At 39.7% G+C, this 26429-nt stretch overlaps 1 protein-coding gene across 2 annotated transcripts in view; it reads right to left on the reverse strand.

The window, feature by feature from the left end:
• The window catches only part of marchf7 (membrane-associated ring finger (C3HC4) 7), a 65813-nt gene that overhangs the window by 11319 nt on the left and 28065 nt on the right, over positions 1-26429 (reverse strand). For both annotated transcript variants that reach the window (XM_048534731.2, XM_048534730.2), the window contains 6 exons: positions 17128-17265; positions 13583-14765; positions 10853-11028; positions 9223-9332; positions 7505-7618; positions 6471-6519 (listed from right to left, as the gene is read on the reverse strand). In XM_048534731.2, coding sequence (XP_048390688.1) covers positions 6471-6519; positions 7505-7618; positions 9223-9332; positions 10853-11028; positions 13583-14765; positions 17128-17265 — 1770 coding nt within the window. The remainder of the gene's footprint in view (positions 1-6470; positions 6520-7504; positions 7619-9222; positions 9333-10852; positions 11029-13582; positions 14766-17127; positions 17266-26429) is intronic.

Genomic DNA, 26429 nt, shown 5'->3' on the forward strand with positions numbered 1-26429 from the left:
AGTCCACATCTCACAGCCATATAGGAGGGTAGGAATAAACACAGCTCTGTAAACCATGATGTCAGTGCTGGATTTGATGTTGCTCTCAAACACCCTTTTCCTCAGACCACCGAAGGCTGCACTAGCTCTCTTCGTGAATACCTTTGACAAAGGTATTGGGAAGTGGTCAATGTTCTCCAAGGCATTCCCATGGACTTTGATGATCAGGGTTCATTCCACAATGCCAGACCAGGTGAACGAAGAACATTCATCTTACAGATGTTCGGGTGAGACTCATGCTCTTATATGCCTCTTCAAAAGGTACTGACGATGGTCTGGAGTACATTGTCCGAGGTTGCACACACGCAAGCTTTATCCGCATACTGCGGGTCCATGACCAACTGGTTCGGGTGACTTTGGTTTTGGCTCGAAAGAGATGGAATAATTTTTCCACTGATTCTAAGTTAGCTCCACTTCAGCAGGGAGCTTGTCTGCAGTGACGCAAAGCATTGCAGCAACATAGATCAAGAACAGCGTTGGGATGATGATGCAGCCCTTCTTGACACCAGTCCGAATGGGGAATAGGTAAGTGATGGAGCCATTTGTCATAAGTCACAACTTGCACGTTGTTGTGAAACAGGCATAGGGATGATGACAAACTTCACGGCTCAACCAAATTGGAGGAGGAAGCCTTAGTAAGCTCAAAGGTGGCCATGTACAGGGGTAGGTTCTTCACTCTTCATTTCTATCACAGCTGTCATACAGTGAAAATCATGTTCATTGTGCCTCTCCATGGTTGAAAGCCACATTGGGATTCTGGGAGGAGTTCCTCAGCCACAGGGAAGAGATGGTTGAGGAGGGCATTCACAACGACTTTTCCAATTGTCGACAGCGGGGAAATTCCCCTGTATTTACCACAGTCGGACATGCTTTCCTTTTTTGAAAATGCTCACAACTGTGGCATCACTGAGCTTTCCTAGGATGCTCTCTTCCTTCCAGGTAAGGCAGACAAGGGTGTGTAGCTGCAGCAGGAGTTCTTTGCCTCCACACTTCAATGCCTCAGCCAGGAAACCAACTGCTCTAACAGCCTTGTTCTTAAGGCCATCCGCCAGCTTCTCTACTTCGTTCGTGGTTGGAATATTGCTGAGCTTCCAGCATGTAACTTGCTGTGAGATACGTTCAAGGATGCTCAGATCGACCAGAGAGCCCTGGCTGAGGAGGCCTCTGAAGTTCTCCCCATTTGTGTTGTTTGATAACATCTTTGTCTTTGTTAAGTGTCATTTTGTATTTGGCTGGCAGGAGGTGGGGCCTTGGCTGATTGGTCCCTGAGTGGGATTGACAGCACAGACGAAACCCTGCATACCATGTTTGTGGCCCTTTCATTGGGCCTCCAGTGTTTTCTCCACCTCCTACCTGTTCTTTATGCCATGGGTTTGTGGTTGGACCTCAGCCTTCAGTCAGCTGTAGACCTGCCTTTTGCTCTGCCGAGTGCAACTGTTATTTTAATTCAAAAAATGCCATGCGCTTCCAGCTTATCAGTTCTTGAATCTCCTCATAATTCTCATGAAACTAGTCTTGGTGTTTCCTGGTTGAGTGACTGACCAAATTTTTACAGGCATTAATGATAACGGTCTTGAGCAGAGACCAGAGGCTGTTGAAATCCTTCGACTTGGTGTCAAGGGTCGCTGGGTTTGTGGAAAGGAGTGGTTGTATGAGGCTTCTTTTTTTGGGTCTTTGAATACTTCTTGTAGCACTGCTTCTGTTGTCTCTGCTGCAGCAGGACTATATTTATGTTGATCCTGGCTCAGATCAGGCAATGGTCCATCCAGCAGTGGAGGGCGATTTTAACATCTTTCTGACCCCTCACTCTGACGATGATGTTCTCAAGGAGGGGCCAGTGTTTGGGGTATGGATGTTGCCATGCTTGAACTTCATTCTGGAAATCTCACACAACAAACAGAACTTGCACAAAAGATTTTAATCCTCTTTGAATGCAAGCTTACCCTGTTATCCATACTGTTCTTTCAACCGGTTCATTGTGCTGGTATTTCACTGTAAATACTGCTTCAAGCAGAGTCAAAATACCTGGTGACAGGGAGGCAGGCAATTTCCCCTGGGAAGGCTCTTTAAAGTAAGCAGGAAAATGCTATCACAGGACAGGAGACGATCAATGGGAAGAAAGTCACCCTGGTACTTGGAAGTCACAGAATCAGCGGTGTGCTGCTTCTCCTATTACAGGTAGATGTGTCATTAACATAGTGAGGCTGATTGGAACGAGCGAGTGTACTGGCAGCAAATACATAAAAGCATCTGCCTTTAACTAGAAATGCAGGGAGAAAATGATTAGCAGCACTAACAGGCACAAAAGTGACAGTGGCATCCCACCTTTTTTGCCTCACCTGGACACCTTTGCAACACGAAAGCTTGAAGCTAATGAAGCATCACATTAGAAATTAAAAATAAAATCACTAAATCTTCTACTGAAACAAGAGCTCTTATCAGATGGATGCAGATTATCTAATAGCGAATGACAGCTGGGGGATGTAAAGGAAGGCATGAGTTCAGTCACATTTCTAACTCTACAGCAGTCAAGCCAATCCTCCAAATACAGTTGGTATGATCTGCGAAGTTGTCAATCACTGAGGGCTATCTGAGAAGTAACATCCTCCACATCATCCTGGGCTGCCACTGCCACTGCCACTGCCACTAATGTTTAGCATCTAAACTGAGCTTCTTTTGAGGGCATCACTCCCATTTGATCCATGCTGACTCTAACTTGCTTCGTTTTTCTTAATTTGTTACCTGAAGGTTCAGTTTAGAAAATGCATACTTAAAGCATTTGTTTATCATTGCTTGTTATAGAATGAAAATCTAACAATTGGAGTTTGATTCCATCCAAGTGAATTCCAAAATAGAATGGTGCCAAAATTGGACTCTATCCTAGATTTTTTTTAAATGGCTTGACAAATTTGTGCAATTGTAAACGAATACACATTTTCATTTTGCTAACTGAGAATAGCATATTTTCTTTTAGGAATGTTTAAATTTAAAGTCAAAGCTCTTGGTAGATCTCCAACCAGCGAACTACAAACACATCCTTCAGACTGACTTCAACAGGCAGCAAGCTGATAGTGTTAAACCAGACAGTGCTTGCAAAATGCAGTTCATACTGTCCAACATGAGAACCAACTTTTATTAAGTAAACCAGATTATGCCAATAACAATAACAAAAACAATTTGTTATTTGCTGGGCAAGAAACAGATTTTGTCAAAGCTTTTTGTCTTACACTTACCAGGACATTTCACACGAATATCAAATACAAGGGGAAAATGAACATTTATACTACGTGAGAAGAGTATGCTGATTCACTGCTAAGTAGACTATGATTAATACAGGCATTGGCATGGAGAATACACCCATCACAGTTGACAAAAACTTTAAATTGATGGGTTCACTGTACTGTTTACATACTACCGAGCAATTACTTCTAATACAGGAAAATGTCTTGCGCATAGTTTCAAAGCTCAAAGATTTCATGACATTTTTAAGAAGCTATTCTTTTATTAGATAGGGATCTCACCCACTCCCAAATGCATGAAGTGGTGTTCCTATGCTGGCAGCATCATTGTCCTTCTAGGTGGCTGAGATCATGGATTTGGAAGGTACTGTTGAAAGATTTTTGGAGAGTTGCCACAATGAATCTTCTAGATGGTCCATGCTACTGCCACTAAGTGTCAGTGGTGTACAGAATGCATGATCGAGGTGTTAGATGCAGGTGCTAATCAAATGGGCTGTTTTCTCCTGGATAGTGTTGAGATGAGTGTTGTTGGAGCTTTACTCATCCAGGCAAGTGGACAGTATTCCATCATTTTTCTGAACTGCGCCTTGCTGATTGTGGATGGGCTTTGGGGAATCAGGGCCTAAGTTAGTTGTTGCAGAATTCTTGGTTTCTCTTCTGCTCTGGTCTTGTTGCCCAGTTGGTCCACTTCGGTTTCTGGTAAAATGTTAGCCCACTCTCAAATTCTTTAATTAGTACTGCTACAACTGGCTTTGTTACCAATGTATGAAAAAAGTAGTATATGTTGAGGAGGAAAATTAAACTGTGCTATCAAACAGTGAACTTCAGCTGATCAAATTATTCAGGCCCATTATTAGTGCTATTAAATATTGCATTTATAAATGCCAGTATATTGAACACCCAGCAATCAACAAGGGTGGACAATTAATGATAATGGAAATAAAACTTAGAGCGGCAGCTTTGAAAAGAACCAATGCATTAACAAGCTTTTTAAAACTGTTTTTACCTCCACCTTTCCCTATTAATTAATTCCATTTCCCTCTCCAGAAGGCATTGATTATTTGTTAGGAGTATAGCGCTGCAGGCCGTGGTTGCTTCTCCAGTATATTAGCCAAGAGGCTGACACGAGATGAGCCATCAACAGCTATGACAGCCATTTCAGGATTTCCAAAACCATTCTGACTGGGAAATTCTTTGGAGCTACTACTGTTCAATATGTTATTTTGCCACAAGTGCTGCAGAAATTCTATTTATGCGCTTAAATGTCTGTTCAAGTGCACTACAGATGACGCAAGCCATCAAAGCATGAATAGAAGAGGATGGAACAGACTTCACTGAAAGGAAAACACAGGTGTCTCCTCTTTTTGGGTTCAGAAGCATCAGCAAGATGGACCACCTCTGCTGACAAGCACAATGGAAGAATCATTTATATGGAGGTGCATATTCAAATAGAGAAAAGCCAGTTATAGAAACAGAAACTAATGTGCAGGAGTAGGCCATTCAGCTTGTCAACCCTGCTCCATCATTTGATATGATCATGGCTAATCCTCTATTTCAATGCTACATTTGAGTGAAGGATTTGTTCCTCATTTCAGCCTAATTGGTTCACCTCACATTGTGAGACTGTGTCCCCTAGTTCTCGGCTCCACAACAGTGAAAACATCCTCCCTGAATAGAGTTTGTCTTATTCTTAGAATTTTATACATTTTAATCAGATACCCTCCTTCTAAACGCTAATGAAATCAAGCCAAGTCGAACCAATCTCTAATCATGCTGTAGTTCTTTCATCCCCAGTATCAGCCTTGTGCCGAGCTGCACTCCCTCAACGGCAAGTTTATCCCATCTTGCCCACCAAAGGTAAATCTCACCAAGACGCTATATAACGCCAGTAAGAAATCCCTACTTCTGTTTATTTGGGATGATCAAAGGGATGTAAGTGTGCGTGCATGTCATTCCTAAATGTCCTTAATGGAGTGGCTTCCTATACCATGATAGAAAGCAGTTCAGTCAGTTGGAACTACTGTATGCCTGGAACTCCATTCAGGAGACAAGGTAAGGATAAGAGAAGGAAAGGAAATGATTGAATCCAAAGGCTTTTAAAGAAAATTGATGATAGTCATCACTGAAACTAGTTTTACGTTCTAGATTTATTAATCAAATTCAAATTCCACAGCTGCTACGGGATTTGAACCCATTACACAAAGCAGTTGCCTGAGCCTCTGGATTACTAGCCCGATGACATTACCATTACACCACTACCTTCCCAAGTAGAAAAGGCATTGCAACAAATTAATTACTAAAGAGATATACCAGAACACAAGAATTGAAAAAGATACTGACTCACCTTAATATGATTGAGTACTAGCTGAGCTACAACTGCATTCTCAAGTAACTTCGGGGTTAAAATATTGACCAGGAGAAGAGATTGATATTGACATAGTAAACTTCAGAGACCACATGATAATTGTTAGTGGCAGAAAAATCACTGTGTCAGTAACTTATTAATGAAATAGAATTGCTTGATGTTTTAGCTTCTTGTAAAATCTGAATGATATCAGAAAGTAGTAACTTGGAATCAGGAGTTGGACTAACATGTGTTCCTGACCTCTTCTAAAGAGTTAATACAGTGTTCTGTAAAAGGGGGTCAAATACAAATATTTGAACTGTATCAGTAGTGCTTCATTGAGAATCATTGAATTTTATGGCAGACGTCTTTGAAACCTGTTGCACTTACAGAACATAGAACAACATAGCACAGAACAGGCTCTTCGGCCCTCGATGTTGTGCCAACCTGTGAACTAATCTAAGCCCCTCCCCTTACACTATCCCATCATTATCATCATCCATATGCTTATCCAAGGACTGTTTAAATGTCCCTAATGTGGCTGAGTTAACTACATTGGCAGGCAGGGTGTTCCACGCCCTTACCACTCCGAGTTCTACCATCTTTTCAGTCAATAAAAGTACTTGATTTATTTTTAAAGGAAGACAACTTTACATATTTAGTGTTGACTTTTAGTATTTGGGATTATGACTTTCTGAAACATTCTTGCGCTTGGACTTCCAGAGTAGCATGCCAATACATTCAGTTTTCACAGATAGACTGAAAATACAGTACAATTCTAATAATGGGCAACAAAGACCAATGGATCAACCACAATTTCGGGCCCTAAAGGGTATTCAAAAACCTACTTTCAAGATCTTGTATGTGCTGCTGAAGGGTTCTTGCCAGATGGATGAACTGTAAGAAAAGTGGACAACGTCAAAACCAAATATCTGGCTTCACCCAAGTACCAAAGAGGGGGGGGAAAACAAAAAGGGCAGTACAACTCTCAAATACAACACCATCCAGCTGGTAGATAATCTTGTCGTGCAGCGCTGAATTGATAACATATATTTAAAACTGCACCACCAATGAACCTTGCGTTGGTGAGCCACTTCCTCATATTATTCAAAGTAGTAGCTGACCTGGTTCTTCGGATACTATTTACACAAACTATTAGTATTCACATGAAACTCAAACAAACAGTCTACAACTTTATAAATAAGGGATCAAGAAGCTAGCAAGTCATATTTAATCTTAAACTTTTTAAATCCCTTTGTTCACATGAAAGTAAATTAAATGATTGCTTCACTTTTTGCCCACCTTGCAGTGCAGATAATTTCAGAAAATAGCTACCCCACAGTGACAAAGCATTGAAGTGGTTATTTATACTATTTGCCTTTAAGCTGACAACAGTTATGCAATCAGTTATGCAATCAGTTACACAGATAGAGTTAAGCTGATGCAAAGAACACATTGTCAATGGTCAAAAGGATTAACCGTGATAGCACTGCTGCCCCACAGCGCCAGGGACCTGAGTTCAATTCCACCCTTGCGCCACTGTCTGTGTGGAGTTTGCACATTCTCCCTGTGTCTGCGTGGGTTTCCTCCAGATGCTTCGGTTTCCTCCCACAGTCCAAAGATGTGCAGGCTAGATGGATTGGCCATGCTAAATTGACCACAGTGTTCAGAGATGTGTCGATTAGATGGATTATAGGGGGACGGGTCTGGGAGGGATTCTCTGAGTATTGGTGTGGGCTTGTTGGGCCGAAGGGCCTGTTTCCACACTGTAGGGATTCTATGATGCTAATTTTCTATGAGTCAAAATGTTATAATCGTGTTTCTAAGTTTCTATTCTTCAAGTTAGTTATTTTTGTATTCCATATTTCAGTTAATCACTCACCCGAAGTCTAGTCCGTGATTCACTCGCACCACCCATCATATCAGAAAATCTCTGTTCACACAGATGAAGTAACAGGACAAGGTAGAGACCAGAACTGATGAATTCATACTGTGCCTAAAATAAATTGTGAAAAAACATACAGAGAACGTTAAAATTAAAAATCTACATCACTGATCAGCACACAAAGATTTATTGAGTTTAACCATCTTTGTTCATTAAAAATTAGTGGCAGTCTGATATGCAGTTGTTAAAAGGCCCAAAAAGTGAGACAGTATTAACGCTGAATCATGAATACGTATAATAGACTATCTTCTTTATTTGCAACTGTATATTTATTCAGTGTTTTTTTAAAATCCAATAGATCTATCGGATTGAAGCAGAAATTTAAACAGACAGAATATTTCCTTAGAGCAAGAGAAAGTGAATTTCCGATTGTCGGATTCAGCCAGATTTACATTCCAATTCTTGCAGGTAGAAATAGTGTTCAGCTCCTTCTACCTACTCGGGCTGTTTGTCATTACTGCAGAAGATTCCTGAAAACTCTCTAGAAACTATGCAACACCATTTATGCTACAGCATTTCTCTTCTGCTGATCATCTGTAGAAGTTCACTTGACACTCAGGAGAAATAATTCAAATATCTATTTATGACAGGTTGGATTATTCCAAACTGCAGGCATGCACAAGTACAATTGTTATATTCATAGGTCATTGTGGAGCAGTGGTAATGTCCCTACTTGTGGGCCAGTGGGCCTAGGTTCAAGTGTCACCTCCACCAGACGTGTCTGAACAGGCTGATTAAAAAACATCTACGTTAGAGACTTTGCCATTCAAGTTGGATTATCTTTTCTTTGAGATCATTCTCCCACATCAATTAACAAATGAGTGGTAGCTATCTGATACTGGACGTCCACTTTTGCAAATATATGCATTATCAAACAAGAATTCTTGCATTGCATAACACAGGATAAGAATCCTGGCCAATTTCCTTCTTCCCCACTCTGGGATATTGATATTAACTGTAGTGCCCCAGAGGCTTTTGAAATAGTGCGAAATGCCCTTAGTCTAGCCGACGTTAGCCAGTTCAGCATTGATCAAGCATCAAAACAGTTCTCCCCTGGTCTTGAACTCTCAGACATTCATTAAATAAACTTACAGACATCAGAACACTTGAACTAGCCATGGCTGTGGAGTTTGTTTTCTCTTTACTTTTCTTCCCTCCCTGTAACTCGAAAGAGTTGCTCTCAAACCGTCATTATTTCATTGTATAGCCCTCCCCAACCATCAGTATTTCATTGCAAATAGACTATTGCATCAGTTGGTCTGAGAAAAATGTCTTCAAATATGTATTTAGAGGCTGGATAACAAGGACAACATTTAAAAAGGAAGATTTGCATGCAACAGTAAATTGAACACTGAAACCGATACAACAGATTAGAAACCTGAATAGGGAATTTTCAAAATCCTGACCATTGCCCAACAAGACTGTTGCTCAAACTGAACCAAGTTCCACGTGTGACAGAAAGAGACACAGCAACTCTTAAAACTTGGCGCATACAACTGTTCCAGAGAATTGAGAGCTAAATAGATCCCTAAAAATATCACGTATATAGTGAATATCTTTCCAAGATCAATAATGAATTTCATAACATGAAACAAATAATCTAACAATTACATTTGAGCCTGTCAATTAAAAAGGCTACACAAACCTATACATACCTGTTCATCTGCATGTGTTCTATACAATTCATGAACATCAAAATCTTCAAAATCCAGCTGCAGCTTCTCTTTACACAATTCACAGGTGGTTACAGCAGTCAAATCAGCACCTGTATTGTTTTTAGTAGACAATATCTATTTAACATGCTTGGTTATACACTTATTAGTTTGTAATGCAATAGAATCATGCCTTAACACACATTTCCCAGTTATTCTTCGTAGTTACCATTCACACGAAGTACATGAATAGACCAATTATTGCAACTCCTTCATCAATTTATACTGCGTCAGACAGCAATCAATCCTGGACCGTTTCTACATAATTACCACCTCAGAGATGACGCAAATCAAATACGATGTGAACGCCAGTTGTGATTTAGTTCTCAATTCACATGAATCCTAATCAAGAGGGAACTTTGAAAAAGCAAATGACAGACAGACAGACAGACAGACAGACAGACAGACAATCTGCTCCATGGCCATCAAACAACACAGTTCAAATCCAAAGGGATTTTCCTTCAGGTATTCTTTCTTAATTGAGAAAATTTCCTTTCATCAGCACCTGAAGCCTTTCCTTTTGAAAACAAACAGGATGAAAAAAAATCAAAAGGACCAACATCACAGCATTTGTTTTCAAGGATGACATTGATTTTTGGGTGAAAGGAAACAGAGTGTAGGGAGAAAGAAGGAACAGGGCATTAATTGGATGATTAGCCATGATCCTATTGAATGGCAGAGCAAGTTCGAAGGGACGAATGACCAACTCCTGCACCTCACAGAACTAGTAGTGCAGAAGGAGGCCATTTGACCCATTGGTCCTAAGGAATAGAACTAGTGCAGGCACAATCTCTTGACTTTGCCCCATATTCCTGCACACCATTTCTATACAAATTATCATTGGTGCTCTCCTGAATGTGTCAACTGAACCTGCCTGCACCACATTTCCAGAGGGTGCATTCCATACCTCGTGAGGAAGATTTCTCATGTCACCCTTGCTTAATTCACAGAACACCTTAAATCTCAGCGTTCACATTCTTTTTCTTTTATGAACAGGGACAGCTTCTCCCTATCAACTGTGTCTAGCCTGCTCATGATTTTGAAAATCTCGACCATATCTTCTCTCAGCCCTTTTCTCTCCAAAGAGTCCTAATTTTTTTCAAACTATTCTCATGACTGACGTTTCTCATTTTTGGACACACTCTTATATAGTGCTTCTGCACCCTCTCCAATGTATTTCCTACAAGGTGGGACCCATAACTGTACAAAATTTCTCAAGTGAGGCATAACAATGGTCTTGTGTAAGTTCAAAACAAACTCCTTGGTCTTGCATTCTATGGCCCTATTAACAAAGCTGAGAAGACAGTTTGCTTGTCTCTCCACTTGCCCAGATCCTATTATCTACGTTTCCATTCTATTAGATATTGAAACCTGAGCCACAGGGAGGACATGCGATTTTAAGAGTAGGTGGTAAAGTACGATCAAGGAAAGACAAGCCTTTTGGAAATACTTTTGGCAAGTAACTTTGAAGATTCAGCCCAAATCCAAGTCATTAACCCATCTTGCAGTGAGGAATAAGTTAAAATCAAATACTCTACAGCTACCACACTGCTCATCTAAATGCCCGTATTACCTGAGTTTATTTTTGATTGCAGCCATTTCTTCATGCATTCCTGATGAACATGCTGCAAGCTACCAGTGCAGTTGCATGGCTGTATTAAAGGATTTGGAGGTATTGTAGCTCCAGGTCCCATCTGGCATATACGGCAGATATCACCTTCGTCATCATCAGAATCCTCTAAAAGTAAGCTATCATACAGAAGCATACTTGAAAAAATTAAATATATAATCTTGCACTGTTGCAACATGAAACAGAAAAGTAGAAAGGCTGCTGCTACAACACCAAAGATTTGAATTCCGGGTCATGTTTTTGTTATTAGATAGAAATTTCTGTTCTCATATCCCAAAAGATCTAATTTTCTAAATTTTTAACAAATAAACTGGTTTTAAAGGTTTTTTAGCACTTTATCTTTTCATTGTATAGTAAGATTTTATTAAAAGTTTATTTTGATACCATGTTGAAGGCAAGTTGGGGAATCAAATTGGAAAAACATGGAGTTTAACAGGACGTTGACAAATCTGGGGCCCTACTATCCTCTAACAGATTAGGAGGAGCACAACTGCTCTGGGGTGTTGCAAAACACCGATTCCACTGGAGTGCTAAAATCAGTATCCCTGACTAGGGAATTGCACACAAAGTCCCACTGCTTACTCATTTATTCTAGCATGAAGGGATTATGTTCACACCCATTAAGGATGCATCCAGGTTTACCTGTTTTTTTCCAAGTAAACTAAGCATCACACTTTCAGATTTGCAAAGGGAGAATTACCACATCTGAAGTACACTCGGTTTCATGAAAAACAATTATGTCTTGAAATTCCCTAATTTAATTTAAATTTAAAACAAAATTCAGGACAGGTGTTCTAGTCTTCTTGACTGTTAAGAGACAAGCCATGGCCATTGCATGGATGTCTTTAGACTAAAGCCAATCCTACATCAAGAACAGTATGTATACACACACTTTGAAGAAGTTTTAGCTTGTAAAATTATTTGCATAATTAGAAATAAATCTAAAAAGACAGGCACTCTGATAATCTGGGAAAAAGAGGTGGGAGGCCAACTGTAGGTCAACATGCCTTACCCAATGAATTCATAAACAAGTTATATCAAAATTAGTAGGAACATAAACTGGCTGTTTGGGCAGGAAGGTATTTGCTTAGGTACATAGTGTGTTATCATATCCAGGCTTTATTTGAAATTTTATGTAGTTCCGATTTAAGGTTTAGCTTTCTAATGCTTTTATTTTAAATATTCTGAATCGATCAGTAAATGAATATGGAATAAATAAGAGTTCTGATCAACATCATTCAAATGAAAAATGAAAAATCATCAAATATACTGCTGAAATTCAAGTTGTGTCCCACACCAAGCAGGTGAATATAGTGATTCAACGGTCAAACTGTCTGTTCCCTCTCCCTCCCGATCGGGCACATGCAGAAACAGTATCTGAAACCAGAAATTGCAGTCTTCTGACAAGTTATATCAAGATCTCTCTTCTTTTGCCACCCCTACAGCACACACCATTAGAGAACGTTGCTTGGTCAATTTGAGGGACAATGGCCTGTCAATGTTTCGGTCGAAACATTACGTGTAGCAGGCAGTTACTTGACTAAACAATTAACTAACTAAAGACTCTTCCTGCAAAATATCATTTGAAAACAAGCAAATGCATACTAAATTTACTCACTTTTAGAGTGTTATTTTCTCAGCAATTTCACAAGTTATTTCAAATTGTCAGAAATATTGATATCGTATCACATCGCACCACATAGCAGATGAGAATATTTAATTTTACATGGAAACATTTGTACAGAAAATTGCAATGACAGGAATCAGGTCAACGGGGACAAAGGTTGTTGACTAAAACAAAAGTAATTTTCAATACTCATTACGTAATGAAATAATAGAAGCTCATTTTCTATTGAAAAACCAAGGGAATCTCTTCACTATAGACAACCTGTTTTTCAAATGGACAGACATTGCACATCCAGAAAAATAAATTTAAATACTGTTGAGTCATTAAGGTGATTCTGTTCTCTCACTGTTAGCGGGGAAGAAATGTAATCAAAACCATTATTCATCAAGTTTGTAGCCATTTAAACTTTAAGCTGCTGGTTTCAAAAGCAAAACAGCCACTTGGTTCAGATATTTTCTGAACAACCTCCATAATTCCCACAAAGGAGACAGCCATTATTTTCTCCTCCTACTACATGCGACAGGCTGGAGCATTATTTTCTCTGCAAACATCGTATCAAAAGACGCATAACAAAAAACACTGCAGAAAAATCAACAGGTATGGTAGCATTTGCAGAGTGAGATCTGCTGAATGATCTGCCCTAAGCAAAGGTCTTTGTTTTAACCCTGTGTCCCTACCTCATTGAATTACAGGCATAACACGATAATCAACTTTTCTTCTGTTGCCTTTGGTTTCCTTCTTTGGGTAGGAGTCCTCTCTCTGCTCCATACTGGATTTGAATCGTTAGCTGTTTCTACCTCCACAGATGATACTACTCCTGAGTTTCTCCAGCATTTTCTGTTTTTATTTTAGATTTCCAGCATCCTGCCTAATTTGCTAACCCAGTAGGAAAGGAAATCCCTTTTGAGAACAAGCAGCAAACGTGCAGGCCAACAAATCAAGGGAAATCTGAATCAACTGTTGAGAAACTTTCTCAGTATATCAGCACACATGTTTAAAGCAAGACAAAAGATAATAGGGTGAGAGGAAAAATGCATAAAGTATACCTTTCCTGTATTTTTCTGAGTTTTTCTGGATCCCTAGATGCACTTTCAGTTTTCTGTTTCTCTTGATGAGTATTGACATGGTTTGCGAAGTCGACTGCTATTAGTATATTATCAGAGAATTCACCTCCAAGGCCATATGGCATAGAAAGGCGAATGACAGAATTAGGGTATATTCCCGCAATTCCTGAAGTACTTCGACCTCGAGGGCTCTCCGGTACAGATGATGGAGTGCAGAAAGTGGAGGTCAACACCCCTGAAGAAGCTGCAGTAGCGCCCTGGGTCACATTTGGTTGTTCCCTGCTCAAGTTTTCAAATGTTCCAAATTCTCTTTGGAGGACTGAACGCTGGTCTACTCTAGTTTCATTTATTGTATTGCTAGGTGTGGCAGCCATTCTTGCAGTTTCATCTCTTCCTTCTCTTCTCCTTCTGTTGAAGAGAGGGGTACATCTGTTTCGTAATGAAGATGACAACCATGAAGCAGTATTTCTATTTTCAGAATAATCTTGCCTCAGGTTTGGTAAACTTTCAACATCATCATTAGCATTTTGAGACTGTGAAATGTTTGATGCTCCTGGTCTCCTCCACCTTAAAAATCCAAATCCTTGAGAAGATTCAGAGGATCGATTATTTGAAAAATTAGAAGCTTCATGTCTGCCAGAGCTATTAGCCTGTGAAAAATTTTCTGGTCTTCCACCTAAAGATATGTTGGCTGAATGCCCAATGGGATGTGTTGTTTCAAAAGACCTACCATTTGGATGCCCTTGGTTGGGTCTTCGGTTGCTAGAGAAAGTTGAAGACATACTGGATGCTAGACGGGACAACAGCTGTCTAGGTCTACACCTGCTGCTAGATTCTGATGCAAAGTCATTTGGTGGTCTTGATTGCAACACAGACATATTTCTCCTTTGTGAGGTTATTGATTCTGAAGCTCCAGATCCTGTTCTACTAAGAATGAAGCCACATTCTGCACTACTTTGTGGTATCACCTCAAGGTTTGAAAAGGCAGTGCTACTATTAGAGGATGTGGAAGAACTTCTGCTAGAGTCTCTTGAGAATACAGATCGGCTCTCCGAAGGGGAAGAGAGTACTTGACTTAGACTCGATGTGGTACGTCTCAAAGATCCAAACAATGGGTGTCTTGGCCTTGCACCTTGTGCATAGGATAAAACTGTATTTTCAACATCTGAAGTAGGAAATACATGAAAAATTAAGCCAACCCTCAGAATTAAAACCTCCTTTCACACAGCTCTACTTAGACAATAGACAATAGGTGCTGTTAAAGTAGTCCACGCAACATGTTTTGAGCATTATAACAAAAGAATGAATGCTTATTTAGCAGCTGGCCTACTATGCCAGCTGCATCAGTAGCAAAGCAGCTCATATCATTAGGATATTTTTCACCTGCTATGCATTTTGTCTCATTTATTTTTACACATAAAATACCATTCTCCAAAACAAAAGGACTCCTCTACAAATCAGAAATTATTTTAGATAGCTTATTATTATCTAATTGCAGGAATGAATTCCGGAAGGAAAGTCAAATTTCCCAAGTGCAGCTAGTATTCCATCTTTCTGAAAGAACTACTGGAAGATTGTTTCACCTTTTAAACATGAAATATTCTGTTCTTAAAATTTGTGCTTCCTGAAGGTCCAGATGTGAAGTTAATATTTTAACATATAGACCAGAGCTTCAATTTTGATTTAAAATCCGCACTGTTGGTGGATCCTGTACGTGGGGCTGACCAGGTGATTAAAATTTGTCCGGAGATACTTACAATTGGATAAGTTGAGGCTTCCAGTATACATGTAATCAGATCATAAGGAAATCCAGCCTGCCTGGAACATCATGCAGGCTGCTGACACTTACCACAGCAGCCATGTGAATGAGTTAATGGATGGTACTTGGCATCCAAGGTGAAATAAATACTAAGTTGCAAGTGATACATACATGAAGATCTGGTGCAATGCTTGCGTGAGGAATGCAAATGTTAAAAATCTCAAGCCCCCATTTTACAACTTTCAGAAAAGAGGCGCTCTAATCCCTATGCTATTAATCCTAATAGTGATTCAAATGAAAATCTTTATTTTTGTTTTAAATGTCTGTTGAAGTACAGGCAATCTGGCAGTGATCTGGGAACCAATTCACTACAAATGAAAATTGTTTAGATTGGAAATACATCTTAAAAGTTCAGTTTTCCTGTTACACAACTGCCAAAATTGCAAGCTGCCATATTAGAACAAGTAAATAAAAGCACACACGTTATATAGATACTTCCTTTCCTCAAGTTGCCAGCCCAAAGGCAAGTCCCATCATGGTGCTGCAATCTCTATTACAAACAGGGACAAAGAAGCAGATCAAATTGCCACCAAACTGATCCACACCAGCAGACCTGTCAACTGGCACCTCACAGAGTCAGAGTTGCTTGAGCACCATACACTTATGAAGTTGTGGCCTGGAGCTAGGGAAAGTGATGGCACAGGGTCAAAATTCCTTTCATCACGTGGCTGACCAGGAATCTCTCCCATTCTTACTGCCATGTCATTGGTGTATGTTGAAACAACTAACAAGCTGACACTCATTTGAAATGGCCACCTTACAAACACACTTTCCTTGGTCATAAAGTCCTGGAGTGTGATTTGACTCTGAGCCCAGAGCTTCAAGCTCAATGCAGGGATGCTATCAGAAGACCTATTTACAGATTAAAAAATTAAAACTACCTACTTCAAAGATTTCAGTAATTACTGGGAGTTTAGTATCAAGAACAGTGAGGACATTCCATTACATTGATTGCAAAATGCTTCTAAAAACAAAGCTGAATACTATTTATTCAAAAGTGTAAGATTGCCATGAAATGTTCAAATTACTGATCAATTGGGTTAATGGGCTGAGGAGTGGCAGATGGAGTTTAATTTGGATAAATACATGGTACTGCATTTTGATTAAACAAAGGCAGGACTTATACAATTAAAAGCAGGGCTTCGGATAGAGCCGTAGAGCAGAGACACCTAGGGGTTCAATTTCATAATTCTTTGAAGTTTGTGTCACATGTAGACAGGGTGGTGAAGAAGGTTAACACTTGAATGTAAGAGTTGGGATGTCATGTCGAGGTTGTACACAACTTTGCTAAGGCTCTTTTGGAGTACTGTGTACAGTTCTTACTGCCTTCTTATAGGAAGGATATAATTAAACAGGAGAGGATTCAGAAGAGATTTATCCGTTTGTTGTTGGGAACTTTGTTCTAAACACAGCATGGTTCATGTGGAATGAAATTCCGAAGGAAGTGGTGGATGCAAGTTCAGTTACAATGCTTAAAAGTGATTTGGATAAATGTATGATTAAGAAATTTTTGGAGGGATATGAGCCCTCCAGGCCACAACTTCAGAAGCACAAGCAGGTGGGGCTAGTTTAGTTTGGGATTATGATTGGCACAGACTGATTGGACCGAAGGATCTCCCCATGGTCTGTGACTCTAAACTATTTTGAATGAGTAAATGGTATTAAGTTGTGCACGATGAAATGTTATTTCCATCACTAAGTTTGTCACCTTCTTCACGGCTGAACTCTGTTCTCCTTTCCATCTCGATTCCTTCACGGAGGATAGTTTCACCTCTAGACGTTGAACTGAATTGCATGGCCGATGATCTTGGAAACTGAGAGCACCTCCACATCGAATCTGAGATACCTGAGATACAAGGGGGAAAAAAAATGATCTGTTTGACAAATTTTGAAACGATAAGAAATACAATCCAAATCAAATATAACATTGAAAACAATTTAAAAAAGTAAAAATAAAAGAGAATTGCACAGCTACCTAATCTGTCATCATTTAAAGGGTGATGAACAGCATTACAAATGCTAGGTACAGTATCCCATGAGTCAGCTGTACTCTAACTATGCTTAGAGACATTCACACAGAGCTCTTCAGCAGTTATCATTCAATCAGTTCAAATTTAGAAGCATCATGGAAACCAAATGAATTGACCAACTCATCTGACCAAAACAACAGTCTCAGCTCACCAAACATTCATCTTCGGGCCTAACTGGTTACATGGCAGTCACGATTGAAAGACATTCAGTAAACAGATGAGCGACAAGTCAAACAATGTCAGTCATTCGGAGTTTTGCACTCCATATTAAAAAGCAGTACTCCATTTGTCAGGTTCTCATATTCTCAACTTTTTAATTTAACTGTGATTATATTATAAAATAATAAAATGTATGGATCTCCAGCAAATTTTAAGCAAATATTTTTGTAAAACACGCTACTCATTGTTAGCTGCTGCTTTCTGTGTCTGCATCATGTATTGAAGATGGGCTTTCCACACCCCATTGTAAAATATCAAGGATGAACCCACCTCCACTTAACTAGCGCACCCAGCTTTAATTTACTCATCTCTCGGCATTGCCCTGCCACAGACCTGCCAGTCAACTGGACGCTCCGTAGAAGCGGTGTCCATTGCTCGTGGTCCAACAAGCAGGTATGACAGGGGTTTCACTGGGAACAGATTGACAGATTTAAATCCGCGCAGGGTTAAACTTGTTGGGCTGCATTTTGATTTAAATGTTGTGGAAGACACCAGTAAGTTAGAAGCATACAGGCAATAAGGGAAGACTGCTAGACAGTTTAAAAGAACCAGCCAGCCCTTGCAGAGTCCCATGTCTACTGTCCTTGCTAGCTGGTATTCGATTCTGAATGTTGGTGAGGGGCAACAATGCCTCAAGAAAATTCAGCTAGAGCTAAGTCATTGGAACCACAGACCCGGTGGGTGGGTGGGTGGGGGGGGGGGGGGGGGGGGGGGGGGTGAAAGGGCAGTTGTGATAAGGGAATTTAAGGAAGTTCCAAACAGGACAATAATATTTGGGGACCTTAACTACCAAGGTTTCAGTGGGGTGCAACTAGTGTGAAAGGCACAGAGAGTGCACAATTCCCAAACTGCATTATATGCTTATTTTTAAAGCCAGCATATAATGAGACCAGTGAGATAGTAGAATTCTAGATTTAATTTGAGGGAAAAGAAGCTGAGCAGAGGCTCGAAGTACAGTGGATGACACTGGAGATAATGATCACAATAGTTAGATTTAGCATCATGATGGAAAGGGACAAAGGAGGAATGGGGTAGAAGTTTTAAATTGGGGTGAAGGCAAACTTAAAGCTGAGATAAGGGGTCTGGCTACAGCTACCCGAAGGAAAATAAGTGGCAAATCAATGGGAGGCAAAAGTGAGATTTGACAAGCAAAGTACAGACATGTTCTCACAATAAAGGGTGGTACAGTCAACGCGAGAGGAAAATAAAGCTAACAGTTGGTAGATATTAATGATTTAGTCTTGAAATCTAGGAGACATAATTGGAAAATGTGCAAACAAAATTTGACAGGCAGTTGATCATTGGTGGTTGTTGATAACAGGTTGGATAGGCAGAAGTGTCAAGTCACAGATTTGAGAAAGACAGAATAAATGCAAAGATATTGAGAGAATTGTAAGGGCTAATTAGGGACAGTCAACATGACTTTGTACATGGGAAATCATGCCCCATGAACTTGAACTTGAGTTTTTTGAAGTAGTAATAAAGAGGATTGATGAAAGCAGTGCAGTGGTCGTGGTCAATATGGGCTTCAGCAAGGCAATCAACAAGGTTCCATATGGTAGACTGGTTAGCAAGGTTAGATCACATGTAATATAGGGAGAACTAGCCATTGGATACAGAATGGGCTCGAAGGCAGGAGACAGATAGCGGTGGTGGAAAGGTGGTTGTTTTTCAAATTGGAGCCTTGTGAACAGCAGTGTGCCACAAGGATCGGTGCTGAGTCCACTAGTTTTTAATCATTTATATAAATGATTTGGATGTGAATATAGCAGGAATGATTAGTAAGTTTGCAGATGACGCCAAAGTTGGTGGTTTGGTAGGCAAAGGTTACGTCCAAGAAAACAGGACCTTGATCAGATGGGCCAAGGAGTGGCAGATGGAGTTTAATTTAATATGACGTGCTGAATTTTGGAAAGGCAAGATCAGGGTAGGACTTTAACACTTAAATGGTAAGGTCCTGGGGAGTGCTGCTGAACAAAAAGACCTTGGAGTGCAGGTTCATAGTTCCTTGAAAGTATGGTCGCAGGCAGACAGTATAGTGAAGGCAGCAGTTGATATGCTTGCCATTACTGGTCAGTGCATTGAGAATCAGAGTAGGGAAGTCACGTTGAGGCTGTACAGTATATTGGTTTGGCCACTTTTGGAATACTGCGTACAGTTCTGGTGTCCCTGCCAAAGGAAGGATGTTGTGAAAACAAAGGGTTGAGAAAACATTTACAAGGGTATTGCCAGGGTTGGAGGGTTTGAGCTATAGGGAGAGACTGAATAGACTGGGGCTATTTTCCCCAAAGTGTCAGAGGCTGAGAGGTGACCTTATAGAGGTTTATACAATCATGAGAGTCGTGGAAGGGTGAAGAGCCAAGGTCATTTCCTGGGGTGGGGGAGTCCAAAACTAAGGGCATATGCTTAAGGTAAGAGGGGAAAGGTGTAAAATGGAGCTAAGGGGGAACTTTTCCATGCAGAGGGTACTGCATATGGTATGGAATAAGCTGTCTGTGGAAGAGAAGGTTGGTACAAAAATAACATTTAAAAGGCATCTGGACAGGTAGGTAAATATGAAGGGTTTGGAGGGATATAGGCCAAATGCTGGCAAATGGTACTAGATTAATTTAGGATATCTAGTCAGCATGGACAGGTTGGACTGAAGGATCTATGTCATGCTGTACACTGTGACTTTATGAGAAGTGAATGGAGTTTGCAACCTTAGAGTACACGGCCCCAGGTCTCTGTAGGTGGCAAGACAGGTGGATAACATGGTATTGAAGGAATATGGGATGCTTTTCTTCATCAGGTGAGGTACTGAATATGACAGTGGGGATGTAAACTCTGGAACTATTGAACATATTGACAAGGTCACAACTGAAAATGCATGCACAGTTGTTACTGCATTACAAGATTATCATAATTGCTTTGGACAGAGTCCAGAACAGACTTACAAAAATGTTGCCAGTTCTGGAATATTACAAGTTGGAGGAAAAAATTCAATAGAACAGAAGAAGCTGAGAGGCAACTTAAATGCGGTGTACAAAATAATGGGAAGCCTGGATAAAGTAGACAGGGAAGAAAGACCTGCGGCCCCTTGCAGGCAGGTCAGTTACCAGAACCCAGAATTGGTGGAAGGGATGGAGGGGACAAGAGGAAATGATTCACTGCCCAGTTTGGTGGTTGAAGTGAAAACCCTCAACTTAGTTAAAATGATCTTGCACCTGAAGGGCTGTAACCTGCAAGGCTATGAACCAGGTGCTGGTAAGTGAGTTCTGAATGGGTGGCTAGTTCATGTAGCCAACATGATTAATTAAACAGCCCCGATCTGCAACCTTTCTACGGTCTTAATTCTTCAAAAATAAATAAATTCTCGGTTTCAGTCACTTTTACCTTATCAAGATTTTATATTTAAAATCTTAACTGTCTTAGTACAATCAATTTTATTTTGTTCCACTAAAATGACTCATTATCTTGTTTCACCAAATGCATGAACCCTTTAATTCCCTCACCCACTTGAACAATATTTGGATTTCTGGCCTCCATTTATCTTTTCACAATGATACCCAACCATTATACAATCCATCCCTCTCCAGAATGGTCTTCAAGTCCTTCAGTTACCATAATTTCTCCCTACTGGGATAAGCATTTCTTAATTTCACCAATTCCTCTAAATAATTGCTGAGGAGGCTTGCATCACATCACTAAGTTCTCTTTTTTGCAGGATATGTAGAATATTCTCTTCTCCCAAACTTAGGCATGCAGCCTCCACCCCCAATAATTATTAATGTGACAACTCCAATCTCTTCCTTAGTTATACTGATGACTGCAGTGGTGCCTCTTCCTGCTATCGTTCCATTTTATTCTACATTGATTTGATTTATTTATCATTACATGTATCTTGTTACAAACAATGAAATGCGTTGTATCACGTCGCCACTGTCTGGTGCCTTCTTAAAATACAGAAAAATTAACCAAAACGTAGAATATGAGGGCAGAAATATAAAGAACCAAAGAAAGTGTCCAACTTTACAGTCCTTCTTGTTCCTTCTACTGATCCATTTCTTTCTTGGGCTTACCCCTCATCTCCTTTCCAAAGTCAAGCAAATTTTTACTTTATTCTTACGAAACTGCAGAAGATGCAACTCTAGGCCAGAAAGTCTTCCCATCCCAATATCACATTTATCCAAACACAGTGCATTCACAGCAAATTTTCTACATCAAATTAGTTAGTGACTATTTCACTGAATACCTCCATTCTAAGTAATGCCTTGGTCAGAAGTGGGGAACCTGTGGCCTTTTGGGGTACTAGTTGTGGCCCTCTGCCTATTTGTCCACAAATACTAAATTCGCCATTTTAAATTTGAGATTCATTTTAATTTTTTTTTAAACTGATGACCCAGTCATGTCAAAAACAAAGAAAAGAACTTAAGGGAGGAGAGCAGAGCATTCAATTAAGAATGGGAATTGCAGTTTTACATAGTTGTTATGAAAGATAAACTGATGTGTTTGCTCTGTGATGCCGTAATTGCAAGTGAAAAAGTACGATGCATATTAACATAATGCAAGTCAATTCTAAACTGGAAGGAGAACCATGTAAGTCTGCATGTAAGAAAATGAAAGAGCAAAAGCAATAGCAGCTACTATTTAAAACGATGTCAGGACAAAGGACTGACATCACTGAAGCAACTTATAAAGTAGTATATATACTTGGAAGAAGAGGTAAGCCATTGAGCAATGTAGAAATCATAAAAGAATGCACTGTTGAAGTTGTAGGCTGTTTAGATTCAAATAAGGTTAATAAATACAAACAACTACGTCTTTCAAGAAAGACCACAACTGATTGACATGAATTAACCTTCAATGTAACAGAACAACATTATACAACATACCAAAGCAAAGACATTTATTATTTGATTGCCTTGGATGAATCCACTGACATTAGTGACTCAGCGCAGGTGTTATTTTTTATTGGTGTTATAACTGTGGATTTTCATTGCATGAGGAGTTACTGGCTTTTCGTAGTCTTACATGAGGACATGTGAAATTGACATCTTCAAAAAAAGAAATGCCGTGAAGCAAACCTGAATTTATGTAATTTACTAAGTGTATGCATAGATGCAAGATCCACTTTCCATGAGAGGCAAGTGCATAGGATTTGTTGCATTACTACAACAAGAATTGCCAGATCCAGATACTTTGATTTCTGTTCACTGTCTTTTGCCATTAAGAGTCTCTATACCAAATCTACTGTTTTAATTGACACATTAAATAAAATTATAGGAATTGTAAGCTACATTCAAGCAAATGTATCACAGTATCAATGTTGCAGCATGCTTCAGGTTGATGATGAAACATTCAGTGTGGATCTGCCATACCATTCTAAAGTGCACAGATGGTCACAAGGACAAATACTTGTAAAACTTTTACCTTTGCAAAAGCAAATCAAGATTTTTTGAGGAACTGAATGAACCACGTGAGTTGTCAAAAGAGGATTTTTGCAGAAATGCTGCACATTTGTGCGATATAATGTCAAAGCAAAATGATCTGAATTTTTTTTTGGAAGGTAAAACTAAAACTATATATATGTGGTTAAATATCCAGGCATTTTGGAAAAAGCTGACCTCTTTTAAAATTCTCCTTACCCAATCGGAACTTTCAGCTGAGCACTTTCTTGAACTTGCAAAGGTAATTAGTGAACAGGATACAAGCACATCATTAAGGAAATGCGATATAAAAGAATACAGAGCTGTTGTAGACTCCCTGATTGAAGAATACAATGAAACATATGCTGATTTTGAGAAATATGATGTCGTATGGAAACTAACTTTTCAACCACACTTGTTCAATGTCTCTAGAGCACCCGATGACTTATAGATGGAATTGACTGAGCTCTCAGAAGATAGTATTGTGAAGTCGCAATTTGACGCTATGAAGGATCCCATTGAAATATGGAAAAATGCAGTCGAACAGCAATGTCTATGTCAACGTGCTTGTTGAAAGCTGCCTTGTTTTGGCACAACCTACTGTTATGAATCAACATTTTCATATGTTAACACAATTAAAATGCACTTGCGATCTCAGATGATGGATACTCACCTGAAGGACCACTTAAAGCTGCGGTCAATGACGTTGGAATCAAATATCTGAATCCTATCTCACAATATGCAATCACAGAAAAAGTCACTAAATGGTTTGTTGTCTAAGTTTCACTTATTATTAGTTCTATCGTCAAGTTTGCCAAACAAATAAATGGCTGTTTGCTGAATTTTTATTTTGTTAAAGTGCTCATACAACAGCAGGCTTTAACTAAAATTCATAAATAAGTTGACAAAAATATGATATTTTGTTGTCTATGTTAAATTCTCAGCATGAGGCCTAATAGAATCTCAATTAAATAAACTGTGACCTTTCAATGCATGAAGGTTCTCCACCCCTGGCCTTGGTCCTCCCAATTTGTCTGGGTTTAGCTTTTCTGCATTTCAAATAAAGTTCAACAGAAGTTTTAAGAACAAGGCTTGAACACACTACAGCCCTCTAGTCTTACTTATGACAGAAATTTACAACTGCATTCAATGTAATATTTTCAAACAGGCTTCATTGAGATATTTTTTAAAAAAATCAAGGAAATAACAGGGTGATCAAATTCTTTGAAAAAGAGGTGAGTCTTAAGCAAAGCTGTAAAAACAAAGTGGCATATAAATCCTATAATCTGGAAGTCTGCCCCTAAATTCATGAGGAGGAAGGGCATTAATATCAATTATTGACTGAAAGGGAAGAAATGGGAATTTCAATTCGCAAAAAGCTGAATCAAAGGAAATCCAAATGTTTGGGAATAAAGAATTTATGGAGGTTATAGATCAAGGGCAGGTGGATTAGATAAAGTGGATTCACCATGGGAAATGCAGGATTAAACGCATACGGTAGGGGTGAGATCTAGGTGTGCTTTTCAGAAGGTCAGTGTGGATTCGATAGGCTGGATGACTTGCTTCTACACTGTAGGGATTCTCCATCCATAGAAGGATATTTAAAAGAATGCATGAAAATTTTAAACATAAATGTATAAGTCAATATACGTGCAGGTAAGGTGAAGGACAGGTACAACCGAGCTTGGATATGAAATACATCGGTAGAATTATGGATGAGATCAGAATGCATGCTGGCCAGAAGGGTAATGCAATACTTCAGTCTACAGATGACAAAACAATAAGACTGCAGCATAGATTTATAAGAATAAGAGTTCAATTCTAAATTAGGATTGCATTCCTTGTAATAGAGAAGGTCAAAGGGCGATTTGATTGATTTTATTTTGTTCCACCTTGGGATATAGGTGTCACCAGTTGGGCCAGCATTTGGTGCCTATTCCTTCTTAGTTGCCCATGAGAATCTGCTGATTGAGCTGCACTAAAGGAATAATGATGTATTTTCAAGTCAGGATAGTGAATGGGTTGTCAGGAAATTTGGAGGCAGTGGCGCTCCCATGTATTTGCTATTCTGTCTTTCTAGATGGTAATGATTGTTAGCTTTGAAGGTTTTGTCCAAGGAGCCTCAGTAAATTTCTACAGTGCATCTTGTAGATGCTATATACTGCTGTTACTGACCGTCAGTGCTGAAGGAGTGATTGCTTGTGGATGTGGTGCCAATCAAACAAGCTGCTTAGTCTTGGATAGTGTCAAGTTCCTTCAGTGTTGTTGGAGCTGCATTCACGCAGGCAAGTGGGGAGCATTTTATCATTACACTCTGACTTGTGCCTGGACGATATTGGAACAGGCTTTGGGGAGTCAGGAGCTAAGCTACTCACTGCAGGATTCCTGACCTCTGACCTGCTCTTTTGGCCACAATAGTTATATGGTGACTCCAGTTCAGTTTCTGGTCATTGCAAACCATAGGATGCTGACAGTGTGGGAGTTCAGTAATGGTAATGCCATTGAATGTTATGAGGGAATGGTTAGATTGGATCTTATTGGAGACGGTCATTTCCTGACACTTGTGTGACATGAATATCACTTGTCAGGTCAAACCTCAATATTGTCCAGGTCGTGCTGCTTTTGGACATGGACTGCTTCAGCATCTGAAGAATTGTGAACAATGCAGTCAGAGGCCATGCCACTTCTAACCTTACGGAGAGAAGATCATTGACAAAGCAGCTGAAGATGGTTGGTCCTAGGATATTCCCCTGAGGAACTTGTGCAGAAGTTCCGAACCGGAAATGATTGACCTCCAAACAGCATAATCGTGTTCCTTCATGCCAGGTATGACTCTAACAAGCAGAGTGTTTTCTTGATTCCCACCAATTCCGGTTTTACTCAGGTTCCTTGATGCCACACTATCTAATGTACACTTGATGACAAGGGAAGTTGTTCTGATTTCACTTCTATTGTTGATATTTGAACCAAAGCTGTAATGAAGTTAGGAGTTGAGGGTTCTGGTGGAATCCAAATTGAGCATCAGTAGATAAGTTGTTGCTAAACAAGTGCAACTTGGTAGCACTGTTGCTGGCACCTCCCATAACTTTACTGACAATTCAGAGCATACTGACAATGTGGTAATTGGTTAGGTTGTATTTGTCCTGCTTTGCATGTGCAGGACAAATCTGGGTAACTTTCCACATTCTTGGGTAGATATCAGTGCTATAGCTCTCCCAAAATAGCTTGGCTGGGTGAGCAGCAAATTCTGAAGCTAAAATCTTCAGGATTATTGCCAGAATGGAGTCAGGGCTCACAGCCACTGTAAAATCTAGTGACTCCAGCCATTTCTTAACAGTCATACAATTTTTTGA

Source organism: Stegostoma tigrinum, chromosome 7 (assembly GCF_030684315.1).
Source record: "Stegostoma tigrinum isolate sSteTig4 chromosome 7, sSteTig4.hap1, whole genome shotgun sequence".
NCBI lineage: Eukaryota > Metazoa > Chordata > Chondrichthyes > Orectolobiformes > Stegostomatidae > Stegostoma > Stegostoma tigrinum.